Source organism: Lepidochelys olivacea (assembly GCF_965140295.1).
Source record: "Lepidochelys olivacea isolate rLepOli2 genome assembly, chromosome: 15".
NCBI lineage: Eukaryota > Metazoa > Chordata > Testudines > Cheloniidae > Lepidochelys > Lepidochelys olivacea.
The window spans coordinates 19,648,005-19,674,034 of record NC_140425.1 but is presented as its reverse complement, the minus strand read 5'-3'; the positions used below and the strand labels follow the sequence as shown (position 1 = coordinate 19,674,034).

The 26,030-nt window shown below is 42.4% G+C and overlaps 1 protein-coding gene across 2 annotated transcripts in view; it reads left to right on the top strand.

The window, feature by feature from the left end:
* FBRSL1 (fibrosin like 1) overlaps positions 1 to 26,030 on the top strand; it is a 743,463-nt gene that overhangs the window by 710,904 nt on the left and 6,529 nt on the right. Inside the window, exons 10-20 of one of the 2 annotated variants that reach the window (XM_084649611.1) lie at positions 5,515 to 5,750; positions 8,066 to 8,116; positions 9,216 to 9,311; positions 13,430 to 13,501; positions 14,060 to 14,089; positions 14,665 to 14,736; positions 15,073 to 15,156; positions 16,127 to 16,259; positions 20,660 to 20,743; positions 23,135 to 23,218; positions 24,295 to 24,529. In XM_084649611.1, coding sequence (XP_084505737.1) covers positions 5,515 to 5,750; positions 8,066 to 8,116; positions 9,216 to 9,311; positions 13,430 to 13,501; positions 14,060 to 14,089; positions 14,665 to 14,736; positions 15,073 to 15,156; positions 16,127 to 16,259; positions 20,660 to 20,743; positions 23,135 to 23,218; positions 24,295 to 24,529 — 1,177 coding nt within the window. The remainder of the gene's footprint in view (positions 1 to 5,514; positions 5,751 to 8,065; positions 8,117 to 9,215; positions 9,312 to 13,429; positions 13,502 to 14,059; positions 14,090 to 14,664; positions 14,737 to 15,072; positions 15,157 to 16,126; positions 16,260 to 20,659; positions 20,744 to 23,134; positions 23,219 to 24,294; positions 24,530 to 26,030) is intronic. The other variant, XM_084649612.1, reaches the window with a different exon arrangement.

The window sequence follows — 26,030 nt, the reverse complement described above, 5'->3', positions numbered from 1 at the left end:
AAGCTGCAGTTTAGACCTTATTTGAAGAAATTGTTCCTGGTGAGCGGGCAGAATAATAAAATAGATTGGAAAGTGAGATACCCCTTCCCCTCCCTCCCTCCCCCCGTTAAAGTCACCGAGCTCTGCCGTTAGACTTTTTATTGTTATTTTTGTAGCCTTTTTGAGAAGTTTTCTTTGTTCCGTCCCTATTGTCAGTTCCGCCCTAAGTGCCCCGTTGATAGTTCCTCCATTAGCCTGTAGCTGTTCCTGTGGGAGAGCCTGGCAGCTGGAGACTTCCTTGAAACTCTGACTTGCTGGGCCTCCTTTTGATCTGGCATTTGACTCTATAACTAACTCAGCAGGGATTAATGAGGACAAGGACTGACAAAAATGTACCCTTCTGTTTCCTATAAAGGCAGTTAGAGAGAGTAGGGAGAGGGAAGATCTGCTGCCAAAAACTCTGATGACTTGGCATCCTGCTTTCATTTTCAGGGGCTCAATATCCCATTATTTAGAATTACTCTTTTAAAGGGGTGGGAACAAGAATTGCCCACAAACAAACTCTCAAAACAACACTAGACTAAAATATTCTGGATCCCAACCAGGGCTGCCCTAGTAAGATGTCTGCTTTCAAAGACCTGGCCCTGTCTAGAATTTCAGCCACATGGCTGGGGACACATTGGGCATCACAGTGGGGATTTATTCTTCTTCCCCTGCTTAAGGCAAAGAGACTTAGAATCCCAATTATAGACATCTTGGCCGTAGTGCAGAGAGATCATGAGAGGAGGAAATGAGAACGTTGTCACTGACAGGCCAGTCCTGCATCCACCCCTGAACTCAAGTGGCGTTTTCACTATTGACTTCAGTAAGAGCAAGATGAAGTAGCCTGCTCGCATGTCAGTAAAAGACAAGAGCTCTGCTCCTAACAAATAACTGATGCAGTGGGTTTGCCAATCACCTCTGGAGTGCTAGGTTCAAACTCCTACCACCACCTTAGTATGGTGTCAAGTTGCTTGGTAGTACGTGTTCACTCAATAAAAGCACCAGGTTAGAAGAGACACTCAGAGGGAAAATGGGCCCTTTGGGTTTTTCTTTCTTTTCCCCTTCTAGAAAAAAACCCTGCTTGCTTCTGTCCCTTTAAATTTAAAGTAACCGCTCCCCTTCGGCACTTCTGCTCAGGTTCCTAGGCAGAGAGGCAGAGTTCACATTGGCTTCCAGTATTTGCATGTCAGTGATGCTAATAAGTTAGGTCTGTGCATATCAGTGTAACAAGGAAATGATATGCTTCTACTAGCATCTTTTTCTCTGGAAACCCAAAGCTTGAGTAGGTAATTTACTAGTGACACCCACATGGGTTGCTTGTCAGGAGCTCCCTGGCTGACCCTGATGTATGCTAGCCAAAGCTTTCTGTCCTCCCTTTTGAGTTTTAGGGGGTACTAACAACCTTAGCAAAACAAAATGGCAGCCATTAGAGTTCTTCTCTCCCGATCCTGGCCGTAAGTGTACTCTCACACAGGAAACACAAATTATTGGGTGCTAGGGACTTAGTAGTAATACAAGTGACTGCATAGCTAGCTGTGTTATTGTGTGGCCAAACCCATTGTAACAGGCATCACTGATAGGCACAAATAGCTAGTCCTGATCCCACTCGCTAAAGCCCAATTTGCAACTGGGACACGACTCCTTTCCCCACTGCGTCATAGTCTCTTTTACAAAGCTTCTTAATGCGTGCCAACCTGCTCCTCCTCCAGACTCTTCAGTGTCTATTTTTTTACTTACAAAGGCAAAGTTGTGGTGTGGGGCTAAAGTCTGGAGCCAGCCACAGATCCACCAGACTGGCTTCAAGTCTCTTGAAGAAATTGGATATTGAGGCACTTACAGCTGCCAACTCTCTTTTATCCCTCCTTCCAAAAAAAAAAACATGAAGTGGATTATCTTGATGCTAACAGAGAGATCCAGTTTCTTTGAGTCATGCCCAGATTAAAAAAATAAATATATTTATTTTATTTTCAACAAACTACACTGTCTTTAAAGAGGCTAGATTTTAATTATAGCTATTTGCAGTATATTTTAGCGCTCATCCAAAGAAAATCTCACTGTAAGCTCTTTACGTTCGAGTGCCAAAAACTTGAATATTACAAGTAGTTTTGTTTCTCTCCATTTCTGCCCATGTGTTAATCTATTATTATCATTTAATAATCTTGTAGCATGTAAATGATGCTTTACAAAGATATTGCACTGGCTCCTAGACTCTTAGGATACATTTTTTTAAAGTATCCTACAATGACGTAGGCTTCTAAGTCCTATTTTCAAAAGTTATTTAAGCACTTAACAGCCTAATTCCCATTGACTTTCAATGAGGCTTAGTTCTGAAGTCCCATTTTCAAAAGTGATGTCGGAACCTAAGTCACTTATGGGTACTTTTGAATGTTTTACCCTTACAGGTGAACTAGAATGTCAAAAGATTCATTTTCCCCTCTCTATGATTCTGCTGCAACTTAAATGGGATGTTTTCTTGAAATCAGTGAAACATCAGGACACAAGTCTCTTCAGCAGCATGTGTGTGTGTGTGTTATCAGCATACTTGATACAAGGACAGCAGCTGTTCCATGTGTGTGTACAGCACTTAGCACAATGGATCCAGAACTGGGGCTCTCAGGTGCTACTGCAATGTAAATAATGAATAATTATAATATGCCTGTCAGACATACTTACCGTAGCACATAGCAGATGAAGAGGATACTTGCTCTCATTATTCTATTTACTGCAGATGATTTATAACATTTCAGTATCTTCCATAATTCTAACAGACCCGAAGAAGAGCTCTGTGTCAGCTCAAAAGTTTGTCTCTTTCACCAAAAAGATGTTGGTCCAGTAAAAGGTATTATTTCCCACCTGCTCTCTACCGTTCTAGACAACATTTAAATAAAAAATAATCAGGAATCTCCTGGATTAATGGTGAATCTGATTTAAAATTTGAGATGAATCCTGTTCATTCCCCCTTCCAAAAAAAAAAAAGCTGAAGGTTTAACTGAGTTATTCATTACAAATTGAGTATTGTTGAACCTGGTTCATCTAAAGACATTTGCTCCATGGAAACCACTTCATAGACATTTCAGATGCAGAAGTTAAACATTTGGGATAATGCTAATATCACACACATATCATGGAAAAGGAAGTGTGTCCAATGCATAAAATAATTTCATAGGAAATGAAGAGACAAGTCTGCTAAAACTGATTCCACTCTGTATCACCTCCCACCCATATCCAGACCACCTCAAATATATCAGGGTAAACTACTGAAATTTTCATAGTGGATGAAATTAATTCCTTTGCAGAGGGCCATGTTAATCCGGCGTTGAAGATTTTAGGGGACATAAGCACTCGATAGACCTTGTGAGTTTCACCCATAGTGCCTCAAAAAAAATCTAGCTCATGACCTCTGCATGGCCCAACGTAATTACAACTAAGAAACATCAGACACCTAGCTATGGGGTCACTTACAAGTGCCCTATCAAGAAACTAGCTTTTCAATGCAATTTAAAAGCTAGAAACATTTATTCCATTCCAGGAGAGGGCCTTGTTGAAAGTAATGTTGTTTTCCTTATTATGGGCCTGATCCTGCAAAATGCAGATTGCCCTGGGCTCCTTGTGTTGGAATGAATTGGAATGGAAGGTACCCTGAGCCTCACAGGATCAATCACTATGTCAGGGTCTCTTTGCAAAAGTGGTGTTAGCTAAGAAAGGGGGAGACACCTATTACACTGAACAAAAAAAACTGTCATGCTGGGCTAAGGGCCTGATTTTCAGAAGAGCTCAGCACATAGAGTGCTTAGTGCTGTTGGAAAATCTGTCCCCATCTGGGGACCAAGGGCTAGTTACCCTCACATATTGATACTGAAGGGAGACCCTGTATCATATGATGCATTTTTCTTTTTGTAGCAGCTGCAACCTTCTTCAGATCTTGACCTAGTGAAATGAAATGTGTCTCCTCCTCCTTCTCCCCCTCTGCTCCCCCCCAGTTTTTGCATGGGAGAATAAATTGGAGGCAGAGGAGAGAGAAATGTCAAATACTATCTGACAAAAGAGATGGAATGTTTAGAAATGTAGTATTAAAGATGTTGAACTCTCCCAGAATTGGTACATTATTTGGAACAGGTACCTGAAGCTTCAGAGTCCTCAGCACAAGTGTTCTCGGGTGCACAATGCATGCTCCCGGCACTGGTTATATCAAAAGGAGGAGAGCATGTCCAAGCCTGTGGGCGATACTGTGGAACATCAGCCTGAACTCACAGGCCCATGTGCTTAAATACAAATCCGCCAATGAAGTGTGTTAATTTCATGGTATTTTCAGCCCATCCTGGTTGGTTAATGGTTACCATTCGTCACCTGGTATACCCCAGCTTCATTCCTGAGCTTTGTTTTTCACCTTCCAGACCAGGGAGTAAAATGAAGGCAGGAAGCTCAGCCACAGCCCAGAGTTTGAGGCTCACTGTACTGTGGATCAGATCCTGCCAGCTGAAGTGAGGCCTGTGGAGTTGCCTCCTGGCAAAAAGAGCCACTTAAAAATGCTATCCTGTGATCAGGCACTAACCTGACTGCTTCACACACACACAGAGAACCCAGTGAAGCCAGTCATGTCAGACTGTTTGTATATCTCTGTGGATTGACCCTTGTTTTCGTTGGAGGGATGGTGAAGTTTATATGCTCTCATTTCTCCATCCCATCACCTTTGCTGTGGTTTTTAAAGTACTTTTTTCAAAGGGACACCGACAGGTTAAATGTGGCCAAAAAAGAGAATTTAACCGACTTAAGACCAATGCAAATGTTCCCCAAGGTTTTTTTTTTATTTCAGTGGGAACAGGTTTGTCTTGCTTATTTTAAAACCAACCAATACTCCTCTGCAGTGCTCCCAACACAAACCTCGCAGCCTTTTCCTAGTGCGGGAAAAAGCTGGATTTGAGTCTGACTAGTTTATTTTCACTGTCACAGCTGAGGCTAATGCACCAAAAACAGAAAAAGGGGAGATGTTTAGAATTCTTCCAGTGTTGATAATGTAAAGTGGGGTTGTAGCCTAGGGAAGGGGAATCTGTTGTGGGTTGGGAGGAAAGGGAGTCATTCCAGTTGTGTTTTTTAACTTGATAGTGTCCCTTTTAAAGTGTCCTAACCTCAGTATTTGTGACTGGGTTGGGGGAGCGGGGAGGGGCAAGCTTGTTTATGCTTTATGAAGCCCCACTGTGTTTTCTGCTGTGATGACTCATGGTGTTCTCTCTTGTCTTTAGATACCAGCCTGTTGATATCATTCAACCAACCAATCATGTATTGCCAGCCTCATTCGGGGATTCTGATTGGTACTTTGTCACAGGCATCTCTCTTACCTCCACCAATGAGTCCTCACGTAGAAAACCACCACAGCATGACCTGCAGAAACAGGGAATGCCAGGTGAATATCTGACTCTCTTTCTTCTATGTCTTTGTGGAACTCACAGGCCGATGGGCCTTTGTGTCTTTTTTTTTTTTCTCTCTCTCCTCTAGATCATGAGCTGCTCAGGCAAGAGCTGAACAACCGGTTTCTGGTTCAGAGTTCGGACCGGGCCGGTGCCTCTCTTGGCCCGGTGCCATTGCTGAGAGCGGAGTTTCACCAGCACCAACACACCCACCAGCACCAACACACCCACCAACACACATTCACTCCTTTTCCATCCAGCTTACCCCAGACGCCGCTCATGCCACCCTCTGCACCTCCCATGGTGCATACCCCAGCCCAAAATGTGAGGATAAGTAAAGAATCTTGGGGCAAAAGCCTAACCCACCGTACCAAAATCAGTCCTCTTTATTTCAGACCGGCTTCCCCTGTCCCCCAAGAAGCCCTGCTCCTGACTTGAGCCCCTCCATTCTTGAAGGATGTTCTTCTTCCCATTCAGAACCAAGAACATTTATCATCACAGTTCCCTTGTGCTTCTACCAATAAACAGATACACTGTTGTGTGCGGTTCTCAGCCCCCTTTATCTCTCCTTCATGGTAAACTGTCAGCTCTGTACTTTTGTTTAGATTAACAACCCATCCTTGGAGCTGCATCAGCTGGCTCAGCTCCTTCACATGCACACACATGCACAGAGATATCACAAGAATAGAGGTTTCTAATATAAAATAAAATGTCAAGAAAGGTTTTGTGGAACAATATATTTGACTCTATCCTGGAGCTATAATGCAGGTCTGCTTGCCATTCTTACTGTAACTCAGTACTTGCACTGTTTGAGTTCAGTGTTGTCGTGTTCATTTTATTTTCTACTTCCCCACACTGTGTCCAGTAGACAATTTGGGTATTTATTATTTGATTTGGTCAGCAAACACTAATTTATATGTGGCTGACTCTTCTTCTGGAACAAAACCTTCTGGCCATTGAATAAGCTTTGTCATTTCTTCACTGACAGTGCTTGTAACACAATGGGGATTTTCTGATGCTGTTAACAAAATCTTAGAGTATCTGGCATAAACCAGCTTTGTCAGTTCTTGTAACCACACTCTCCATATGTCCCTGGCAATTATTATTTTGCTAGGTTGAAAAAGCAGAATTCAACTTGTTCTTCCTCCATTGCATGCCACATCTAAAACATACAGAGTCCTCTTCTACTAGGACTGGCAAAATTGAGCAATAACCATTAAAGGCAACATTTGGAGAAAACTACCAAGGATTCATGGGAAATAATATTTCTCACTTCTCTTTCCTGGTGTGAGTTGCATGACGATGTTGTTCAGTGATAATCCGCTTAGCGACAGAACAATGAAAGTAATATCTCCCGCCCCAAATTGAGCCCCAGGTGCTTGCACAGCGTAGCCATGTGCAAATACCTTCTTCTCTTTTCTTCTGCTGTGTAAAACAACCCTCTAAACATTCCTTGAAACCTGGTGTGTTATTTGAGAACCCTAATATCTAATCCCGCTGACAGCTCCCTCCCCACCCACCCGCGCCCTGTTGATGTCAGACTTTCTAGTGAAAACAGCTTGCAAGGCTCTTTTGTTGTATTTTACTCACATCATCTTATATTTCACTAAATCAGGTTTATTAACCCTAATGCCAGAGAGGAGTGTTGAAACCTCCAGCTGCATGTGTTTAGTAATTTATGGTATTTACACTGGCGGGTACATGGCTCCAGTAATAACTGTAATTAATGAAATTACATATCTGCTCTCCTGCACGTAGGATAGCGTGTAACAGCAGCTGACTTGCCGAATGAACAGCATGGGGGGGGGAGGGTTGTCCTTGCTCACTATCGCTCGCCCTCTCTGGTCCCCAACATAATACTTATTGTTCAAAGATTAACATATGCATTATTTTCTTCAAAAGATGTTCAGAACCAATGCTGGTGAAAATAAATATGGGACCCAGGTCACGTGTGTGGAGGTGTTAAAGCCCCATGCTGGGAGGCTGGGGGCATTCAGAGTCAGGCTTTCTCCAGTGAGCACTGAACCTCTACTTTTTTAGGAGTGGGGGGAGATTAATATAATGATCTCTATGCCTGGGGCCCTTTCCAAAAAGCTATTTTAACCATATTGGCATTGCCCATACAACAGGGAGGGGGAAATTGCTGGCTGCTCTAGATATTTTGTATTTTGTTTTTATATTAATTTGACAATTAGAGCTGGGCCAAAGTTGCAGAATTAAGATGTGGATTAGAATCCAAACTTCCCCAGCATTCTAACTTAGTGCTGCACTTCAGCTCATTCGAGAGAGATGCCAGATTTGGATCTGGGAACAACTTCCCTACATTTTTTGATGGAGTGAGTGTTCCAATTCAGAGGTCTCTCTTGATAATAAGGAGGGGACCAATTTGTGCAAAGTTTGTTACTCAGAGAGGCACTTCGGGGGCTGGTACACAACCAGGTGCTATAACTTTACCGCTGCTACTCAACAGCTTTGGGAGAACTGGTCACTCCCTCCTGAATGAGTGTGGAATAGTCAGTCTCTCATGTTCTGTTAAATGCTGTACAAAGGGGCCATGATTCACTTATGCATGTAGAAATCTGGTTTCATTGTGTGTTGTGGAACGCAAACTCAACTTTTCTTTTCTCTTTTACTTCCAGTTTGACAAGTACGCTCCCAAATTAGACAACCCTTACTTTCGACATTCCAACGTGAGTGCTGATGTTCCACTGTTTATGCTTCCGCTTACTACTGCGTTGCTCGAATGTCTTTAATCGATACAGATGGCGGTTTCGATTCATTCGTCCATCCACCTAGTTTTTCTATTCGTGTTTGAATTTTTTGTAAATGTAACATCTTGTCCTTTTCAACTTTGTCTTCTGCATTTTCTTTGCTTTAGTTTTAAATTGCCGTGCCTGGGAAGGTGAGGAGTGCACAGAGATTTCTAATAGTGTGGATTACTGCAGCCCCGGTGCAATCAGAGCTTCACACAATGCAGTGCCACAGAGCACACGTGTTCTCACAAGACAAAGGGTACATCTACATGGCAATGAAAGACCCGTGGCACAGCAGTGGCTGGCCCAAGTCAGCTGACTCAGGCTCATGGGGCTCAGGCTGCAGGGCTAAAAATTGCAGCGTAGATGTTCAGTCTCAACTTGGAGCCTGGGCTTTAGGATCCTGCAGGGAGGATGGATGTCAGTCCAGCTTTGACCCAAATGTCTACACTGCAAATTTTTAGTCCAGGAGCCCGAGCCCCATGAACCCAAGTCAGTTGACCCAGTTCTGAGACTTGGTACTGTGAGTTTTTTATTGCAATGTAGACATATCCAAAGTGGGACTAGTGGCCTCATCCTGCTCCCCATTTCTCCACATTTTTGGTACTTATTACAGTCTGCGTTCAGGAGAGGCCCAAGCAAATCTTAATACAGTACTTTCACCAGGCTATGTACATGTTGTACAGTTACTCTGTAATAGCAGACTATATATCCAGGGCTGATATTTGCTTTGTAAAATGAAGCGATTTCATTTCTAAAAAAGGATTGATTAGTTATAGATTTACTATTTCTATTCCAAAATAGTCAAGCGAAACAATATTTTTCCATTTCTAGAGAATGAGGTGGAGGTTGATCCTTTATCTGTTTCAAAAATACAGCAAAGTCTATATAGTCCACCGTGTTCGAAATTAACAATAAAATGCATCATATCTGCAAATTTTCACGTTTTATTTTGGCTTTTAAAAATTTTGTAACAGTGTTTGACAGGCTTAGCTCCTGCCTCAGCTGTTGTTCATTTTGTCTTCTTGTTTTGTAGTTCTTTCCAACCTATCCTCCGGCAATGCCTGGAATGCCACCGATGCTTCCACATTCAGGACCTTTTGGGTCACTTCAGGGAGCATTTCAACCGAAGGTACAAATTTATTATTGTTGCATTAGCACAGACGTTGTTCTTCGAGGGGAGACTGTGATCAGAATTGTACTTATGGTGATTATCTGAATGACCTTTTCGACTAGCTCAGCTGCTTTTGGAGCCCAGGGGTTGTTCTTTAGAGAGGAGTGCAGTTGTTCACATGGAAGTCTAAGGCCTGGTCTACAGTACAGAGTTAGATCAATGCACGGTAGCTTACGTCGACCTAATTATATAAGTGTCTACACTAAAATTTAGCTCCTGCTGACATAACTGCCCCACTACGCCAGTTTAGTAACTCCACCTCTGTGAGCGACATAGTCAGTGTCAATGTAGTGATGCGTTGCTTACATCGACTGTTACTCGCTTTCAGAAGCCATCCCCCAGTGCCCACTGCTGACAGTACAATCTGTACGAGCGCTGCTGGTGAGGACGCACACTGCTGACACAAGGAGCATAGTGTGGACACACAAAAGCGATTTAATTACTGTATGCCAGCGGCTGTATGCCAGCGTAATTTAGGTCAACGTAATTTTGTAGTGTAGACATGCCCTAAGTCAAAGCTAGCTAAGCAGAAACTCAGGGTCAAATAAATTAATTAGTTCTAATACAGACCAATGAATCCCAAAGCACTTTGCAAATTAAACAGACTCATGCACAGGGGTCATTCCCCCAGCTAGATAGCAGCCAGCTGTGGGGATGAAACTGACTATCAAAGCACAGGAACAATAGAGTGGAATGCTTTTTAGTGGTTAGAGCAGGAGTGAGGCATTCAGTTCCCAGTTCTGCCACTGATTCGCTTTCTGACCTCCAGCAAGTCACTTACCCCTCTGCACTTCAGCTTCTTCATCTATAAAATGAGGATAATTACATACTTACCATGCAGTGGTTTTGTGAGGTTTATTTAATGTCTGTAAAGTGCTTTCAGATGCTTGGATGAAAGACAGAGTACAGCTGCAAAGCATTATTATAACTAGGGCAGACTGGCAAAATTTGCAAATTTCACCATTTTAACTTTAAAAAAAAAAAACACTCTGTGGCACATACTTTTTTCAAACTTAATGTTCTTTTTTTTAATTTAGAAAATGTACTGAAAATGTTTACATCCATTCCAAGAGAAAAAATCCATAGTACAGAGAGATTATTGATGACATTCTTATAAAAGTGACACTCAGTCTTGTGATAAAGCGTGTTTATACACGCTAAGTGACGTGGTTTTATAGATCTCCTGTCATTTCTAAACACATCTCTGCAGAGAGATAAGAAATGATCTGCGGAATCGCTGTTTATTAAAGGGCTTCAGGAACCAGCACTGTGTGTGTTATGCACTGTTTGCATTTGGAAGATCAGTTTTGCAACAGACCAGCAAGAAACTTAGGGTCATGGTGTGCATTTACTTGCACTGGTAAGCAGTCACTCACATGAAGTTGTTGGGAATGAATAACTACTTACCACTATGATTAAGGACTTCACAAGATATTTTAATGGAAGCTGAAGGAACTTTTCAGAGGTTTATCAAGCCTCTGTGAGCCTTTTTTTGTAAATAGTGTAGAATCCATAATAAATGACCTATCTCAACTAGAACATTACACAAATTAAGTACAGGAATGGAAGAATAAGTTCTCCAATTAAATCCAGGTGGAAGGGTGGGCAGGGGGTGGAATTTAGGAATGAAGTATGTAATTACCTAGCTTGGAATTTGGCCAGAACACCACGATTAATGTTCCTATTCTTGTGAAGTACTCCAAAGGATCTCTAATGACCACAAGTGGTAAGGACCTCAGTTTTACATCTCATCTGAAAGAGATGCACAAACCCTATGGAACTAACACTGTTGTAAAATACCTCTGACATCAAAAGACAGTACAGTTTTGCTTCAAGACTGCCTATAATGAGACAACCTCTGATACACTGATAGTGTGCTCTTCTGGTTTTCATCTTCTTTACCAAACTTTATAATACCATCTTGCTGTAAAATACTGTGAGACTCGCAGAGAAACTGTTCTGCAGTAAAAAGGAAGTAGTGAGCACAGGTCTTTCACGTTTCTAAGCAGTTCGAAGTACTATGTAACTAGGTTTTAATTTATTTTAGAGATAAATACATAGAACACTCACTAGTTCAAGGTTAAACTGCGCAAGATCACAGTCTGCTGCAGTGGTTAATCAGGAACATGGTATGGGTACTGGGCAGTGCTGTATTTACATGGAAGCTAACATCTGGAGGGACATGAACGAGATGAAAAATTGATCTGCAACTTGTCACATTCTTTTCCAGTTCCATAGAGGAGATGGAGCTGAGCCTCTGGGTGAAGCCACACAAGTTACTGTCACCTCTTTTTTTTTTTTTTCCCCCCTCTATCTTCCTCCCAAGCTATTGGATTAAATTCTAGATAATTAGGACAGACCAGTGGCTTGATTCTGGCAAAATGAATTCAGCACTCCCTGTCCTACAAAGCAAAGGGTTTGCTTTTGTCTCCCCATGCCTACCATGTCACTTGCCTTAGGCCTGGTGTATAAAGCCACTCACATAAATGCAGACTGACTATAAACTTCTCAGCGAGTTTCCCAAAAGCCATTCTCACAAGCTAAGAACTTGAAAAGGTCAAAAGTATTCAATTTCCTTTGCTGGAGGAAGCATTCACATCTGTCCTCAGGGGAAAGGAAGACAGAATGACACACCATCATTAATGCATTGTGATCTCAAGACTCTTGACTGTATCATAGCTGTGACTTTTGTTTCCTCCCTAAACCTCAGCTGACCGAGACCCTAGGAGCCCTTTGAATGCAGGTCTGTCAGGGGAGTGTGCTTCTTCACTTAGACAATTCAGAATCGTCTTTAAAATAAATGACAGTTTTAACAACTTGACCTGAGAAAATTAAACTAAACAAAAAAACCCTACATTCATTGATTGCTCCTAAAACCTGGCTGTTTGGAATCTACAGTCACATGACGTAAATTCTGAGTAAAGCAGCCAACCAGGGTATTAGACCTAAGCTCTCTCTGCACTCAGCTTTTTGGGAGCAACAGGTGAAGTTGTTTGGGGAATCAAAGACTGATTGTTTACGTATAATTCCAGTTCTTGGGGTTCTCTTCCAAGGGAGGGCTCTGTGAGCTAGTTTAGAACCGAGAAAATCCAAATGGCAACACGGAGGAGTAGTAACTGGGATTCTACAGTCTAAGGGCAGTGATGGATCTATTGGGGATCGATTTATCGTGTCTCGTCTAGACGCGATAAATTGATCCCCAAACGCGCTCCCCATCGACTCCGGAACTCCAGCTCACGAGAGGCGGAAGCGGAGTCGATGGGGGAGTGGCAGCGGTCGACTCGCCGCTGTCCTCAGGGCCAGGTAAGTCGACCTAAGATACGCCAACTTCAGCTACGCTATTTGCGTAGCTGAAATTGCGTATTTGAGGTCGGAAACCCCACCCCCCGCACCCCAGTGTAGACCAGGGCCAAGTGTTTAATCCTCCTTGAGGAAACAATAGAATAAATCAATTGAAAAGAAGTTGGGAAAGTATTGTTATAAAGTACCTACTAAGCTCACTCTAGGGTTTACCATACCTACCTCTAAAGCTATGACTGCCCTAGGCTCTTTTTCATAAAATTGCGCAGTTCTACCCATGGTAATGCTACTATAGTGGGCTGTCTGCATTTTAGCCATTGTGTCTTCTAGCGGCTCAGAGAGGCAGGCTGACCCAGTGGACAGAACACTAGACAAGGACTCAGGAAACATGGGTTTCGTTCCTGGCTATGACATTGACAAGCGGTGTGTGACCTTGGGCGTGTCACTTCATCTCTCCATGCCTCTGTTTCCTCTTCCACCACTCGTCTAGTTAGACTGTACACTCTTTGGGGCAGGGCTCTGTTACCGTGTTGTACAGCACCCAGCACAATAGAGCTGTGATCTCAGCGGGGTCTGCAGGTGCGACCACTGCTAAATACTAATAGATGACATTAAACATAGTTGGGAGCCAATGTGAGAGAACATTTAGCACTAATATAGCAATATGCATGTCAAAGCACAGTACAAACACTGACTAATTAATGCCATTTACTACAGCTACAGATATTAAGTGTGCTGCAGTACAGTGTCACTCATGCTATTTTCTTTTCTTTTAGACTTCAAATCCAATTGATGTAGCAGGTAGACCTGGCACAGTCCACCACACTCTTCTGCAGAAGACTCCGGGGGTAAAGCAACAATTTGAAACTTCTCTTTTACACTTCCTTTAATTCCAGTAAACAGTTTGATTGTTTATAATAAAGAGAATACCATTCAAGAAAGAACTAGCCTTGGGAGATTGAATGTGCTGTTATGGCAATAACCTCCAACAGTTCATGAATGCAGGGGGATTTACGGACTCATTTAAACAAAGTCCACCGGAAGTGGAGTGGGAAACCCTTTAAGCTCTTTCCTCTTAGCCTTGTTTAGAGAGCAGCAGTTTTTAATGCACTCCATTGTAGGAGGATTACTTGGTTCTGAAAAACCTTGGCACTGTTTGGTTGCTGGCATGCAACTGCTTTATCTGTCATAAAATCCTGTTGTGTTTGGTGCAAGAAATGAAAGAGACAAGTTTTATTAAAACTCCTCTCTTAAGCCTTTTGGGGTTTCCTGTGCCACAAAGGACTTCTCTAGAACAATGCCTTCCTGTATGTTTTCATTTGTTCAGAGGAAGGAAGTTCCCTACCCTTCCATATATTGGCCAGTTTCAGAAAAATCTCTAATTTTTACTTTTGCTTTCTTCATAGGTGTCTGACCCCTATAGACCGCCAGTCCGAGTAAGTAAGGGTTATGGGGAGGTTGTACATTTTTATTAAGTACAGTCCACATGCTTTTGAAACTTAAGTCTTATGTTCATCCTTTACTTGAAGAAACATGTAATAGTTCGCTCTCAGCTGCAGCTGAGGAATATCATTCAGGGTAAAACTCAGTCTCGTTTTGCATGGAACGGTAATCAAATGAAACTTATAGTTAACAGATGTAATAATATTCTTCATGCCATTTATTGTGGCTTTTTCGGGTGGTGATACATAAGTCAGAAAGAACAAAGAATGGCTCTTGGAGCCCAAGGTGTCAACTCTGAATGCTGACGTCCACCACTCCCAATCGGCGCTGGTAATGAAACTAGAAAAATATCACACCTTGCTTCTCAAGCCCCCTTTATTTAAAAAAAAAAAATTACATTTAAACAATTTCAAGACACCAAAAAATGTTGATCACCTCCCTCTGCCAACTTAGCAATTAGTCTCTCTCGCTTTTAACAGTTTTAAAGAAAGGGAAGTAAGTGGTTATATCAGATGTTTGTAGACCATAAGCGCTAAAGTAAGCTACATTCTTATCCTTTTGATTGCAGAAGCCTGGGAAGTGGTGTGCAGTTCACGTACAGATTGCCTGGCAGATCTACCATCACCAGCAGAAGATAAAGGTAACAGAGCCAGTTTAGTCAATGAAGCCAAGTCTTCTGGCTTATTATAGGCTAAATTTTAGTGACTAATGAGCAGGAAGCAGAATACTAGTGATGACGCTTCAGCTTGTGATGAATAGATTAACTAAGGCTTTCAAACTTTTAACATCTCTGGCAGAAACTGTTACGTTTGTCTGAGGGCAAGGAAATTGGGTTGAATGGTAGCAAAAACACACAGCAGATATTAAGTATGAAGCCAGAGGAAGTTGAGAAGAGGGGGAGGGGGAGGGTAATTTTGCCCAAGATCCAGCTTTTTACGAAGCATACATGTTTAATATCATTTCCCTTCTGCACTAGTACCTCCTGTGGAATATGGAGTATTATCCTATTCAGAATGAAATGACCGATACGGTGAAGGACATTTTACAAAACATAGAGCAGGCGAGTAGAATGATAGTTACTGTGTCAGAGGTGGATGGGTTTTCTTCTTTGATTCTGTGGGGGGATGGGAGGGAATTTAAAAACTGAAGAGGTAATAAGATTAGGTACATTGGGTGCCATTACAAACTCAATATTCCCCATGTCAGGTGCCTACACTTAGAATAGCAGATACCACCACAGTAAAACAATCTCTATCGTGATTTTTTTTCATGGCTCCCACTGTAGTTTTTGTCCCGTTAATAATGAATATTTACTGCTTTCCCTTGGAGCTTTTTAATTAATGCCATTAAAATGGCCAATGTAAATTTTAGTAAGTGAAAATATCATTTCAGCTGTACATTTAGAAAGACTTATTTTCTCAGCATAGGTGAAGTCTGTCAATGTATCAGTCTGGCTCTTTGCTAGTAGCCTGGCATACTCTAGGAGAAGGTTAAAAATCTCATCCAGAGTCTCAGAGGCAGTTTTCTTCATTCCTCCACATCTCTTCTCTCCCCCTACTCCTTTCATTTGGTGTTTACTAGCTGTAGAAAAGGAATAGTCTGCAAAAGTCTCTCTCGCTCTCTCTGAACTGGAGCAACAAAGCACAGAACTCTGTCGTCGACTCTTAAGGCTTCTGGTTCTGTCTGTAGCTTTCAGCCTGTGGAATGTTTTTTGTCAGGTCAAGACTGCAGACTGATCCTAGGGTGCAGTGCACTTAGTGTATCATGTTGCATGCTCCGCTGTGTATGCTGTGGGGCTAAGAGCTCACTTCAGACCTTATTCATGTGAATGAGGCAGGCAGCTGAGAAGCTGTGGAGTGAAATGGCCTTATAGATGTTGTCAGACCATGACTACGGTATGTGACCAGAGACACTGCTGTCATACTCACTAACTCTCCCTGGCAGTACTAAGCAGCAGTGAGCCTGAACTCTCTTTTCTCCCCATAAAGAAAGGAAATGTATAATGAGATTGTTCTTGTATCATTTGACAGCAAATGCAGCTGGATCCCCACAAGCTAGACATAGGCGGTAAACTTGACCTGTTCAGCAGACCTCCTGCCCCTGGAATTTTTCCAGGATTCCATTACCCACAAGATCTTGCCAGGCCTCTGTTTTCCACGACAGGTAAGAGAGAATAGTCATTTTTGCAGAAATGTCACGCACTCAATGGATTTCATGTGTTTTCTCCTTTTACTATTATGAATCAACAATTATAGCAGTACAATATGTTAGTCTGCATAATGGTTTGAAAATATTAGAGAATATTGGTAAACTATTCTTTTAGAGCAGATCCGTCTATTCTGCTGGGTCTTCCTGTTTCAGTCCAAATGGAACTACATGTTACCCCATAAGGCAAGAGATGATGACAAATTACAGTAAACTCTGATAGGAATTGCTTCTTGAATTTGGGTCTCTCCAGCTGGCGCTTAGTTTAGTTTTCCACATGCCGGATTAAAATGCTATATGAAGCTGGTCAAAAAATGATTTTCCAAAAAAATTCAAAGTTGTTTCCATTGCAGAGGGTTTGAAATTGATCCATTTTCTGTTGTTTTTTTAAAATTGTCCATGCTGTATACTCCCCCAAATTTTTGTTTTTTGTCTGCCGAAAACGTGGTTTTCTGAGAACAAAAAGTTTCAGTAACAATTGATTTAAAAAAATCACAGAAAACATAAAAATTCAATGCTGACAATTTTTCATTAAAATCTTTTTTTTTCCCCATACCAAAATACCATATAATCCACATTGAATTCTTCCCAGTAGCTGTCACTGAAACAGTCTGCAACTCTGATGTTCTACTGTGTATGGTTATTGTTTTATATTCAGGAAGATTTCCAGCTGCAGAATATGCTCTCTCTTCTCCCCCTACGGTCCTTCTTTCCCCCAGCCCACTTCTGACTATTTCCTTATGTTAGATACCTAAGTCTGCCCCCAGAGCGAGGCGTGCAGTTTCTAGCTGCAGTCAGTGAAAGCTGTGCACTTGGATAGGATGACAGAATACAATTTTAGTTTATATAATTAACTAGTGGGTAATTTACATGGTGTTTTTATTTCCTCACCTTACTCTGTTTTTAGGATTACTCCTGAGGAATTCTGTGCCACTGCACAATGCAGAATTTGTGCAGAATTAATGTTCTATGCAGAATTTCATTTTTCTCTGAAGAATTGGTGCTGCAGAGCTGCTGGCTGCCACTAGGGGCTGCTGGACCCAGCAGAGCCTGCCTCTCTAGCTCGCAAATACAGGACACTGATGGGGGCGGTGGGAAGAGGGACCGGGAGCTGGAGGTTCCCAGCATGTACTGAAGGAAGGAGGTGGTGTGCAGGAAACTCCATACAAGCCGAGGACCCAGAATCTCTCTCTGGATCTCTGGGCTCTCGGGGGTACAAGTATCTGGGCTGCCTAGTGCTGGGGGGTAGTTTTCTCCCAAGATATGCCCAGCTGGCACGTGTGACACACTCAGACTGAGGCACCCAACAAAAGCATAACAGAAACAGGAACTGGGTTGTCGTAGGGGTGTCTTTAATTCTACTTCTGGAGGAATCTTTTTTGTTGTCTGTATTGTTGCAGACATACTTGTTGACAGGTATTTTGAAATAAATTACCAAAATAATTGAAACTGGTGTGATTATATTGTTTTATTTTGACAAATAAAATATGTAGAATTTTGCAGAATTTTAAAATATTGTGTGCAGAATTTTTATTTTTTTTTGGAACAGAATTCCCCCCAAGAGCATAGGGTTGCAGTATCACTTGTGTATATTTGTGACCAGTTTAATCAAATTCATCCCCACTGTAACCCCATTAAAATTCATATGATTAAAAGTAGCATGAATTTTTTCCCAAATCCTAAAAAGAAAACTAACCCAGCATCAGGTTGAGATTCAAATACCAGCTTTGTTGAAGGCTGCATAACTGGGACCTGTTTGTCTGTGTGCAATGATTTGTGGAAGTGAATTACAAAGGGCGAGTGACTGGTGGCTTCACCACACATAAGCAATGTGCCCGTTATACAATTTTTATGCTGTACGATGCCACCTTGCATATGTAGGTCTCTAAACAGGTGCCCAGATGCTATGGTGATGTCTTTATGTGTGTATGTGTATACATACTGAATACTTTAACTATGGGAGCTGCTTTTCCTTCCACTATCTTCAAATCAAACCCTTGTTGTTTTTAAAGATGTCCGCATGATCTCTGGTTTTGCCACGGAGGTCTGTATTATAGTACAGTTTGCAGTCATAAACAGAAATGCAGCAACAGTGCTGTCCAGTTAGTATCTTTAACATTTCTTTAAAGAAGCAAGCATGCCTGAGAAATATCTATATCGCTAATGATTTAATAACGACAAGCTTATCTCTTAACAAAAGCAAGAAGAGAAGTAGCATGGAATAGATTTGTTTAGAGAAGGCAAATTAATAGAATCCTTTACTTCAACTGGAGATAAATAACCTTAGAGCAACTAGTCTGTGAGTATATTAATCACAACAGCCATCACACCGTAAATCTAGGTAAAGTGTGCTATCAGAGAACAGCAGAGTGAACAAACATTGCAGCAGTAATATATGGATAAATAAATCTTTTAATCTACAATATCTGAGGCATTCTTTTCACCTGATTGAACAAGTGCGTAGTTGGTGTGAATCATTGGTTCTGCTGCATTGCCTTGTTACTGTGGGAGACATAAGTTATCTTAGGGCCACCTGTCTTCAGGACGGATGTTCAGCTGCCTGGCAGACGTTATATTTAATAACTACCTGACAGCCCACAGTGCTTCTCCTGGCTTTCTCCAGAGGATTTTTTATTATCAGCCCGTGTAGTTGAGTTTGTAAGCCATCTCCTTTGAAGAAATCTACCATCCGTTATACATCTTCTGAAATCTTAAAGGATTAGATAGATGACAGTCTCCATCCATCTTGAAGCAGTGGAGCGGTTGGAATGTTTATAGATAACCTCAGGTTTCGTTGCTGTGGTCTCTCTTAAGTTTCCTTAATTCATTTTCTGGCTGCTTAGGTTTGTCGTGCCCAAGTTGGTGTGGGACTCGCGTGTCTCTGGGGCTTTAAAGTCTGCTCATGTTCAGGACACAGCACTCTGTTTAACATTGATCTTTTATGCATCAGTTCCTGCCACAGATAATGGATAGGTACATCCGTGTCCTGGTTTGGGAGGTGGAGATTGGCCATGTTTGGGTAGCAGTTTCTGCTCTGAAGTTTAGTTACTACCCATGTGACTCTTCGTAGTGCCACATCCCTGTGGGGCCATGTTGGTACCAGGTGCTGCAGACAGACTCTACTTCTTATTCCAATCTTAATGGAGGGGGGAAAGTTAACTTTTTATTGACTACATTTACAATGCAACTTGAGAAAAGCTAGCAATAAAGCACTGCATCTGAAGGCTGTACTTAGTTCTTGGTCAATTCTGGGTACAGCTAAGGCTGGTCTCAAGAAAGTGCCGGTTCTGTCATTGCCTGATGGAGTCCTATTAGTTCATAATGAAATGTGGAGATGGGGGAGCTTGTTTTTAGAGGTAGACATGTTTTTGTTTCATTTGAGCAAGGCAGGAGGGTATATTTACATTAAACCATTGTCTAAAGAATTTCCCAGCATTTCAGCACAATAATGGGAATATTAGCACAGGCAGGGCTTCAGCTGGTCACCAGCATTTTAAACAGCATGTCATCTAACCCTGCATGGAGCTGGTCTACCCAACCTAGTGTTTAAAATGCTGGCAGCCACCCGGGCCTTTATATAAGCTAGGTCTCCCACCACTGAGACCACCAGTTGAGCTGAATTAACGTTAGCCATGATGGGAAATTTTAGGAAATATTTTCTACCATAGACAAGGCCCCAGAAGCCTTGAATCCCAGCAACTCAGCAAAGTCTGGCGTGAAGCTCCCCAGCTGGCAGTGGACAGTGTCACCAAACTTGACAACAAATGGGCAGGGGGACCTCATGTGATTTTAACGCTAGTCTCAAAATGCAACACACAATGCATTCAGGGAACCTCAAGGCCGATATCCAGTTGCTGTCCAGTTAGTATCTTTAACATTTTCAATGCATTCAGGGAACCTCAAGACAGATACCCGGGATAGGGATGATGGGTGTTGTGCTCCCAATGTGCCCATCACAAAGTGCTGCTTCACATGCATCCACGCCAGCAGCTGTCCCAGTTCAGAATGGTCTCGGTCTTGCTCTGTGACCTTGGGTGACCCAGCCCAGTTTACATGCCGTGAAATAAATGACCATGCTACATGAATCTTTTATAAAAAGGCATCAAGATCAGAGTTTTTCAGAGAATTAGTAAATTTTATGCAAGATTTCTCATTCACCCTTTGTCTTGCCCTGATTTAGGGAACAGGGAAAGAAATTCTTTGTGTTGCTAGATTTCAGATGCCACCTCTGTGGTGCTTAAGTATGTCCCATGCCTTTGTATCTACCTAGTGGACTCGATGGACAGGAGCTTCGACTTTTCATATTAAACACTTACCCATCACTGGACTAAAAACATATCACTCCCTTGTTGCCACAGGTGCTGCACATCCAGCCACCACCCCTTTTGGACCCTCACCTCATCACAGCAGCTTCCTGCCTACCAGCCATTTGGCAGGTAAGTGTAAGTACACCCTGCTTTCACATTTATTGTTCTATGTAATTCATTCCATGGATCAGCCGTGTCTGAGATACCATAGCACTGAGGGGTGGGGTTTAATCCCCCACAGGAAACAGAAGCTATGTAGGAATCTGTTCCTCCATCACACCCTTTGTTTTTCCACCTTCAAATTACTTCCTAAGGTCAGCAGCCATAGTAGATCCCTCCACTGCCAATGGATGGAGAGTCTCAGAAAGATGGAACTCCATGAATGATAAGCTATTGTGGGTGCTCACTTACATCTTGATGTAAAGGTTTATTCCATTCTGTACAATTAAATGTGTGTGTAGTGGGCTCAAAGAAACAATAAGGATTTGTGCCATTAGATGGATAAATAATTAGAAATTAGAAAGCTTATCAAAAGGTGATCAAAAGAAAAAGGATAATTTAGCACTTCCAACCATTGGCAAAGTATGTCTCAAACAAAGCATAAGTTAGAATGTGTTTCTCCCACATCCCTTCCCACCTATTAAGTTCTTGGCTGGGTTTTTTATTAGAGCTGGATGAACAATTACCCAATATATTTTGCTTGCTTTTCTGTTCCCCTAATTGGCTGGAAGCAGACCCTGATTTTCTAAAATTTCTTCATTCTAAATTATGCACAAAATCAGTTTCCCTTTTTCGATATAGTGCTCATGAGCAGTTCATAATATCACTCAAAGTTCAAGCTGTGTTGGGTAGTTTTGAGAATATGGGTTTTTCTACTCATGGAGTTATTCAGGAATAAGTATGTCTTTCTGTTTTTTTGCATAATCCACTTCCAAAGTGGATTAAGATCATTTGGAAAAAAAAAAGACATTTGTATTCCAGAATCAGTGTTATTCAGGAATGGCCATTCCACTTTAAATTCACACCCTACCTTATTCTGTACTAACTTTCATGTGTTGTCAAGCCCTTACTCTCATCCAGTCAGTGAACAGAATATGCCCTATGATGACCTGTTCGAATTCAATTTCCAGGGCAAAAACCCCATGGTAACTTGTTTTCTTTGAATTTTTTCCAACACTCAATTAAAATTTACTGTTTCTGCAAATGAGTCACCCTAATATTCAGTACAAGAGTAGGGTGCAAACACAGAGTCAATTAGTGTAAAAATTCTAATGGATGTATTTGTGGAAAACTTTGTAGTGTTCACCCAGCTCTTGTCTGTTGTTTAAGATGTTTTAGGTCTGGTCAGAATTCAATGGTAGCAGTGTAGTGAGGGAACTTAGTGCCCTGGCTTAGCAAGGCCTTACGACTGGGGTCTACTTCCTCACTAGTGAGCGAGGATAAACAGTCCTCTGAGGCTGACTCTACACCAGCCTTTTTTCCCTAGTTGGAGCGCTAGTGCAGACCCTTCTCCGGCATTTTAGCCAACTGCTCATCTAACCGGACTCAGAGCAGGTCTAAAAAACCAGGTGGCTGACAGACAATAGCCCCAGTCTACACTCGCGCTCCCAGTGTCACTGCGGCTAGTGGCTCTGTACGAGGACTTGTAGTGCTAGAGGCCCAGGTGTATAGTGCTATAGGGATGGATGTCTGTAGTGACTCACTGAGGATTATGTCTGTGAAAAGGTTACACAGTAGACAATACAGCGGTGCATGCAAAAGCGATAGTGAGACAAGATGACCTCTCAGGCCACTTACCAAAGTGCCTGTAGTTCCCGTTGCAAGGTAACTGAAATGTAATGAGTAGTGAGCAAAGAAAGTTCATCTGTATCAAAAAGCTTTGTCCTCATAAGCTGTCAGCCCCCTGCTTACTAGAATGGTTTTGCGTTTAGTTCCTCCACTAACTGTCCAATGCTGCCCAAATATCAGCTAGCAGCAGTGTGGTGTTTGTGTCTGGCCTCGCCCTTTCTCAGGTGTAGGGTTACTAATGCAGGAGCCTTTTGTTATCCTATACCAAGGCTTCTGGATTTTGTCAGAGCTTTATTTTAAATTGATGTCTACACTGTAACATGGTGCAGAACCCAGAGTAGGCTCGGAAAGGGGCTGGAGAGCGAATCAGTATATCCCAGTCATCTTATGTCCTGAAAAGGTTATTGCAAGGCCCACTCATGCCAGTTTACAGCTCTTCGTTGCTACATGTAGCTTAGTAGCTGCCACCCCAATTTCAACTATTAGAACTTAACTTCTAGCTCCCCTCTGACTGGCATACAAAAGTTGACTGCATCTGTTTGTCTAGTAAGCACTGAATCCCTTCTCCATTTTTAACATGCTGGGAATTTTCTGTGCAAAGAACCTTGCAATAAGGAGGATCAGCTTAAAGTCTGACCTAATCCTATGTGGATTCAGAGCATTCAAAAGGGGAGGGGTGCGTTTCATTCTCCAACATTCTTGGCTAAATGCCTGCTAAATCCCTGTTTGCCTTTCCAGATCCATTTAGCAGGTCAAGCACCTTCAGCGGCCTTGGGAACTTAGGCAGCAATGCCTTTGGAGGATTAGGCAGTCATGCTCTGAGTAAGTACTGGCTGGGTTACTGCAGACAAACATCCCTTCCAAAAAAGCCACATGCTAATATTTACAGCAGCTGGTGGTAGTTTTTAAAAAAGTTATTTCCTAACCTCCATTATCCTATCTGAAAACACTGCACCTAAGATTTCCAGGTCTCTGCGGTGGGAGCTTTTCTGCATGTCGCGTGTATCAGTAGCCGTGCTTCTGCATCTCTTCACCGCTCAAGATTGTTGCCTTGTGTGCTCTTAGAGGTGCCAGAGCCGTGAAACTCTGCCAAGCTCTGCTACCCTACTGGCGTGTAAAGTGACACCCTTCAACAGCGAAGACTTGCAGTAGAACAGCCATTGATATCTCTCCTAAATCACTGTGCAGACATACCCCCTCCCGCCAACTCCCATGGAGTTCCACATATAGAATGATTTTCCTTTAAAAGCACATTACTGGCAGGCGAGGCATGCTTGGCAGACGCACGTAGGGGAGCATGCATGTGCATCTCAGGCAGAGCAGGGGATGAATTCTGGATTGGTGGACAAAAATCAAGTGACTGATCATGCTAAAAGGAGAGTGTGAACCACGGCCAAGCTCTGTTTAAAAAACAAAAAATACAACTACCCATCACCTGTGCTTTCCTTAACTAACAGGGCCCCGAGTCCCCAGTGCAGGTAGCTGATTTTCTGTAATTACCTGCAGCCTTTTAGTTTACATCCGTGATGGGAGCTAGTGAGCACTGGTTTTGATGGATCCCATGGTGGCGGGGAGAGAAGGAGAAGCTGGGCGATTCTGAATCATCTCTCATGGCGTTAATGGTCTCATTACCTTGCAGGAGTTACTCAGATCTGTAGTTAAAGCTACCCCCACAAACAGCCTTAAGAGCGGCTGTGTCTTTCACCAGTTATCAGAAGTGGTCAGAACTTCCTGCTAAGAGCTTTACCTGAGCCCAGAATGAGAAGCCTTGAAAGGATAGTTATGGTTATAATTGGCACTTTACAGAATTTATTTGGGATAATTTGGTGTGAATTATTTCTCAACTCTTGTTCAAAAGAAAGAAAAAAATCTGTTCCCTTTTGCCCCCACTATTCTAGCTCACAACAGCATTTTTGCTCACAAAGACGGTCCAAACCTACAAAGCTTTAATAATCCCCACGAGCCATGGAATAGACTCCATCGAACCCCACCTTCCTTCCCGACACCTCCACAGTGGCCTAAGCCAGGGGATTCCGAACGAAGCTCCTCAGTAACCAACCACGACAGAGACCGGGAGCGGGAGTCAGAGAAGAGGGATCTTTCACTGAATAAAGATGACAGAGAGAAAGAGAGGTACGTGGCTTTGGGCACTTTCTTGTACCCCTTAATCTTCAACTCCCCCTCCAGTGGCCTTGATTTCGGTATAATTGTAAATCTGCTGCTGAGTGATGTGAGGCTCTGAAGCCATCAACAGGCCTTCTCCACCACTCAGCACTTCCATAGGCATGTTTTTGGCAAGACCGAAACAAACAGACCGTCCTCGAATGTCACTCTCTGTTGCAACGTGGTGAACAAGTCCATCCTCTCCTGCCACTAGGCCATTTGTCAGGTAGACTCTATCCCCGAAGTGCCTCTCATTAGACAGCTGTAATACACAGGCATGGAGAATGAGAGCTGCTGTGGGCTGCAGCGTTTTCTGTCTTTCAAAACATCTCAGGTAAGCAAAGGTTTGCAAACTGCATTGTGATACTGTGATATGATCTCTCTCATTCCCATACACTGAGCTAAGGGCAATGCCTTAGCCAGGTATCTCAAATAAAACCCAAACAGTTCTGTTGAGAAACCAAAGTAGACTGGTTTGGCAGGATCCAGAAAAGAAAAAGCCTACATGGGATTCCTCTTTAGCTGTTGCCGGTCTAGTGCTAACATGATGCTAATGCATAAACCAAGAGGTGAACAATAAGTCATTAATTTTAGTTCTATTAGGAACAGTCCAGAGATGAAAATAATCCGTGAAGCAGGCAGATTTCAAGCTCCTGTGAAAAAATGGCCCCATGAAAAAGAAACTTAAAAAAACTAAACCAGACCAATATCTCTCGCGTGAGGCTTGCAAGGGAAATTATCAATTGTAGAATCAAGAGAACCTACTATCTTTCACTTCATTGTGAATGTAATGCTTATGAAAGATGCTAGAGTGACCAATCTGCAGACCAATACACTCCATTTACCCACAGAACAGGTACCTTATAGCCTGGAAGGTTCTCCACACCCTCCTCTGTGCTTCCTTCCCTGACTTGAAGCGACCAGGGTGTGGAGCTCAGACTCCATGGTCCATTCGGATCCTGTTAGCAGTCTCACCAGAGAGCCCAAGCATACCAACTGCTCAAAAAATGAGCTGGTAGTTTTGTGAGATGGATGGTTGTAAAGAATGTCAGCTAGCACTGCGCACTAACAGTTGCACATGCTAGTCTGGATACTTCACAAACGTTTGTTCCATAGTACTAACAGGGTAAATGCAAATGTCTGTGGAGCATGTGCAAAAATATTAGGGAACTCATGTTGATGGGCAATCCATCAGTTTGAGTTTAAAAGCAGCTCTAGTGTAGGTTTTAAGTGGTGATTGGAATATTTCACCTGTGCTCCACGTAGTGCTTTGTCTTCTAGGTGTATGATTTTGATTTAACACGCCCTTCGTGACTTAGGCCCGGTTAGCTGAGCAGCTAACTCTGTGTGTTTTACCTTGGCAGTTGATACGAACCAACTATTCCTAGATTTGTATGCCTGATACCAGCACATTCTACAAAATGCCCTCCACTCTGGAAATGGCTTTTCCAGCTTCACTTGTTCCACACAC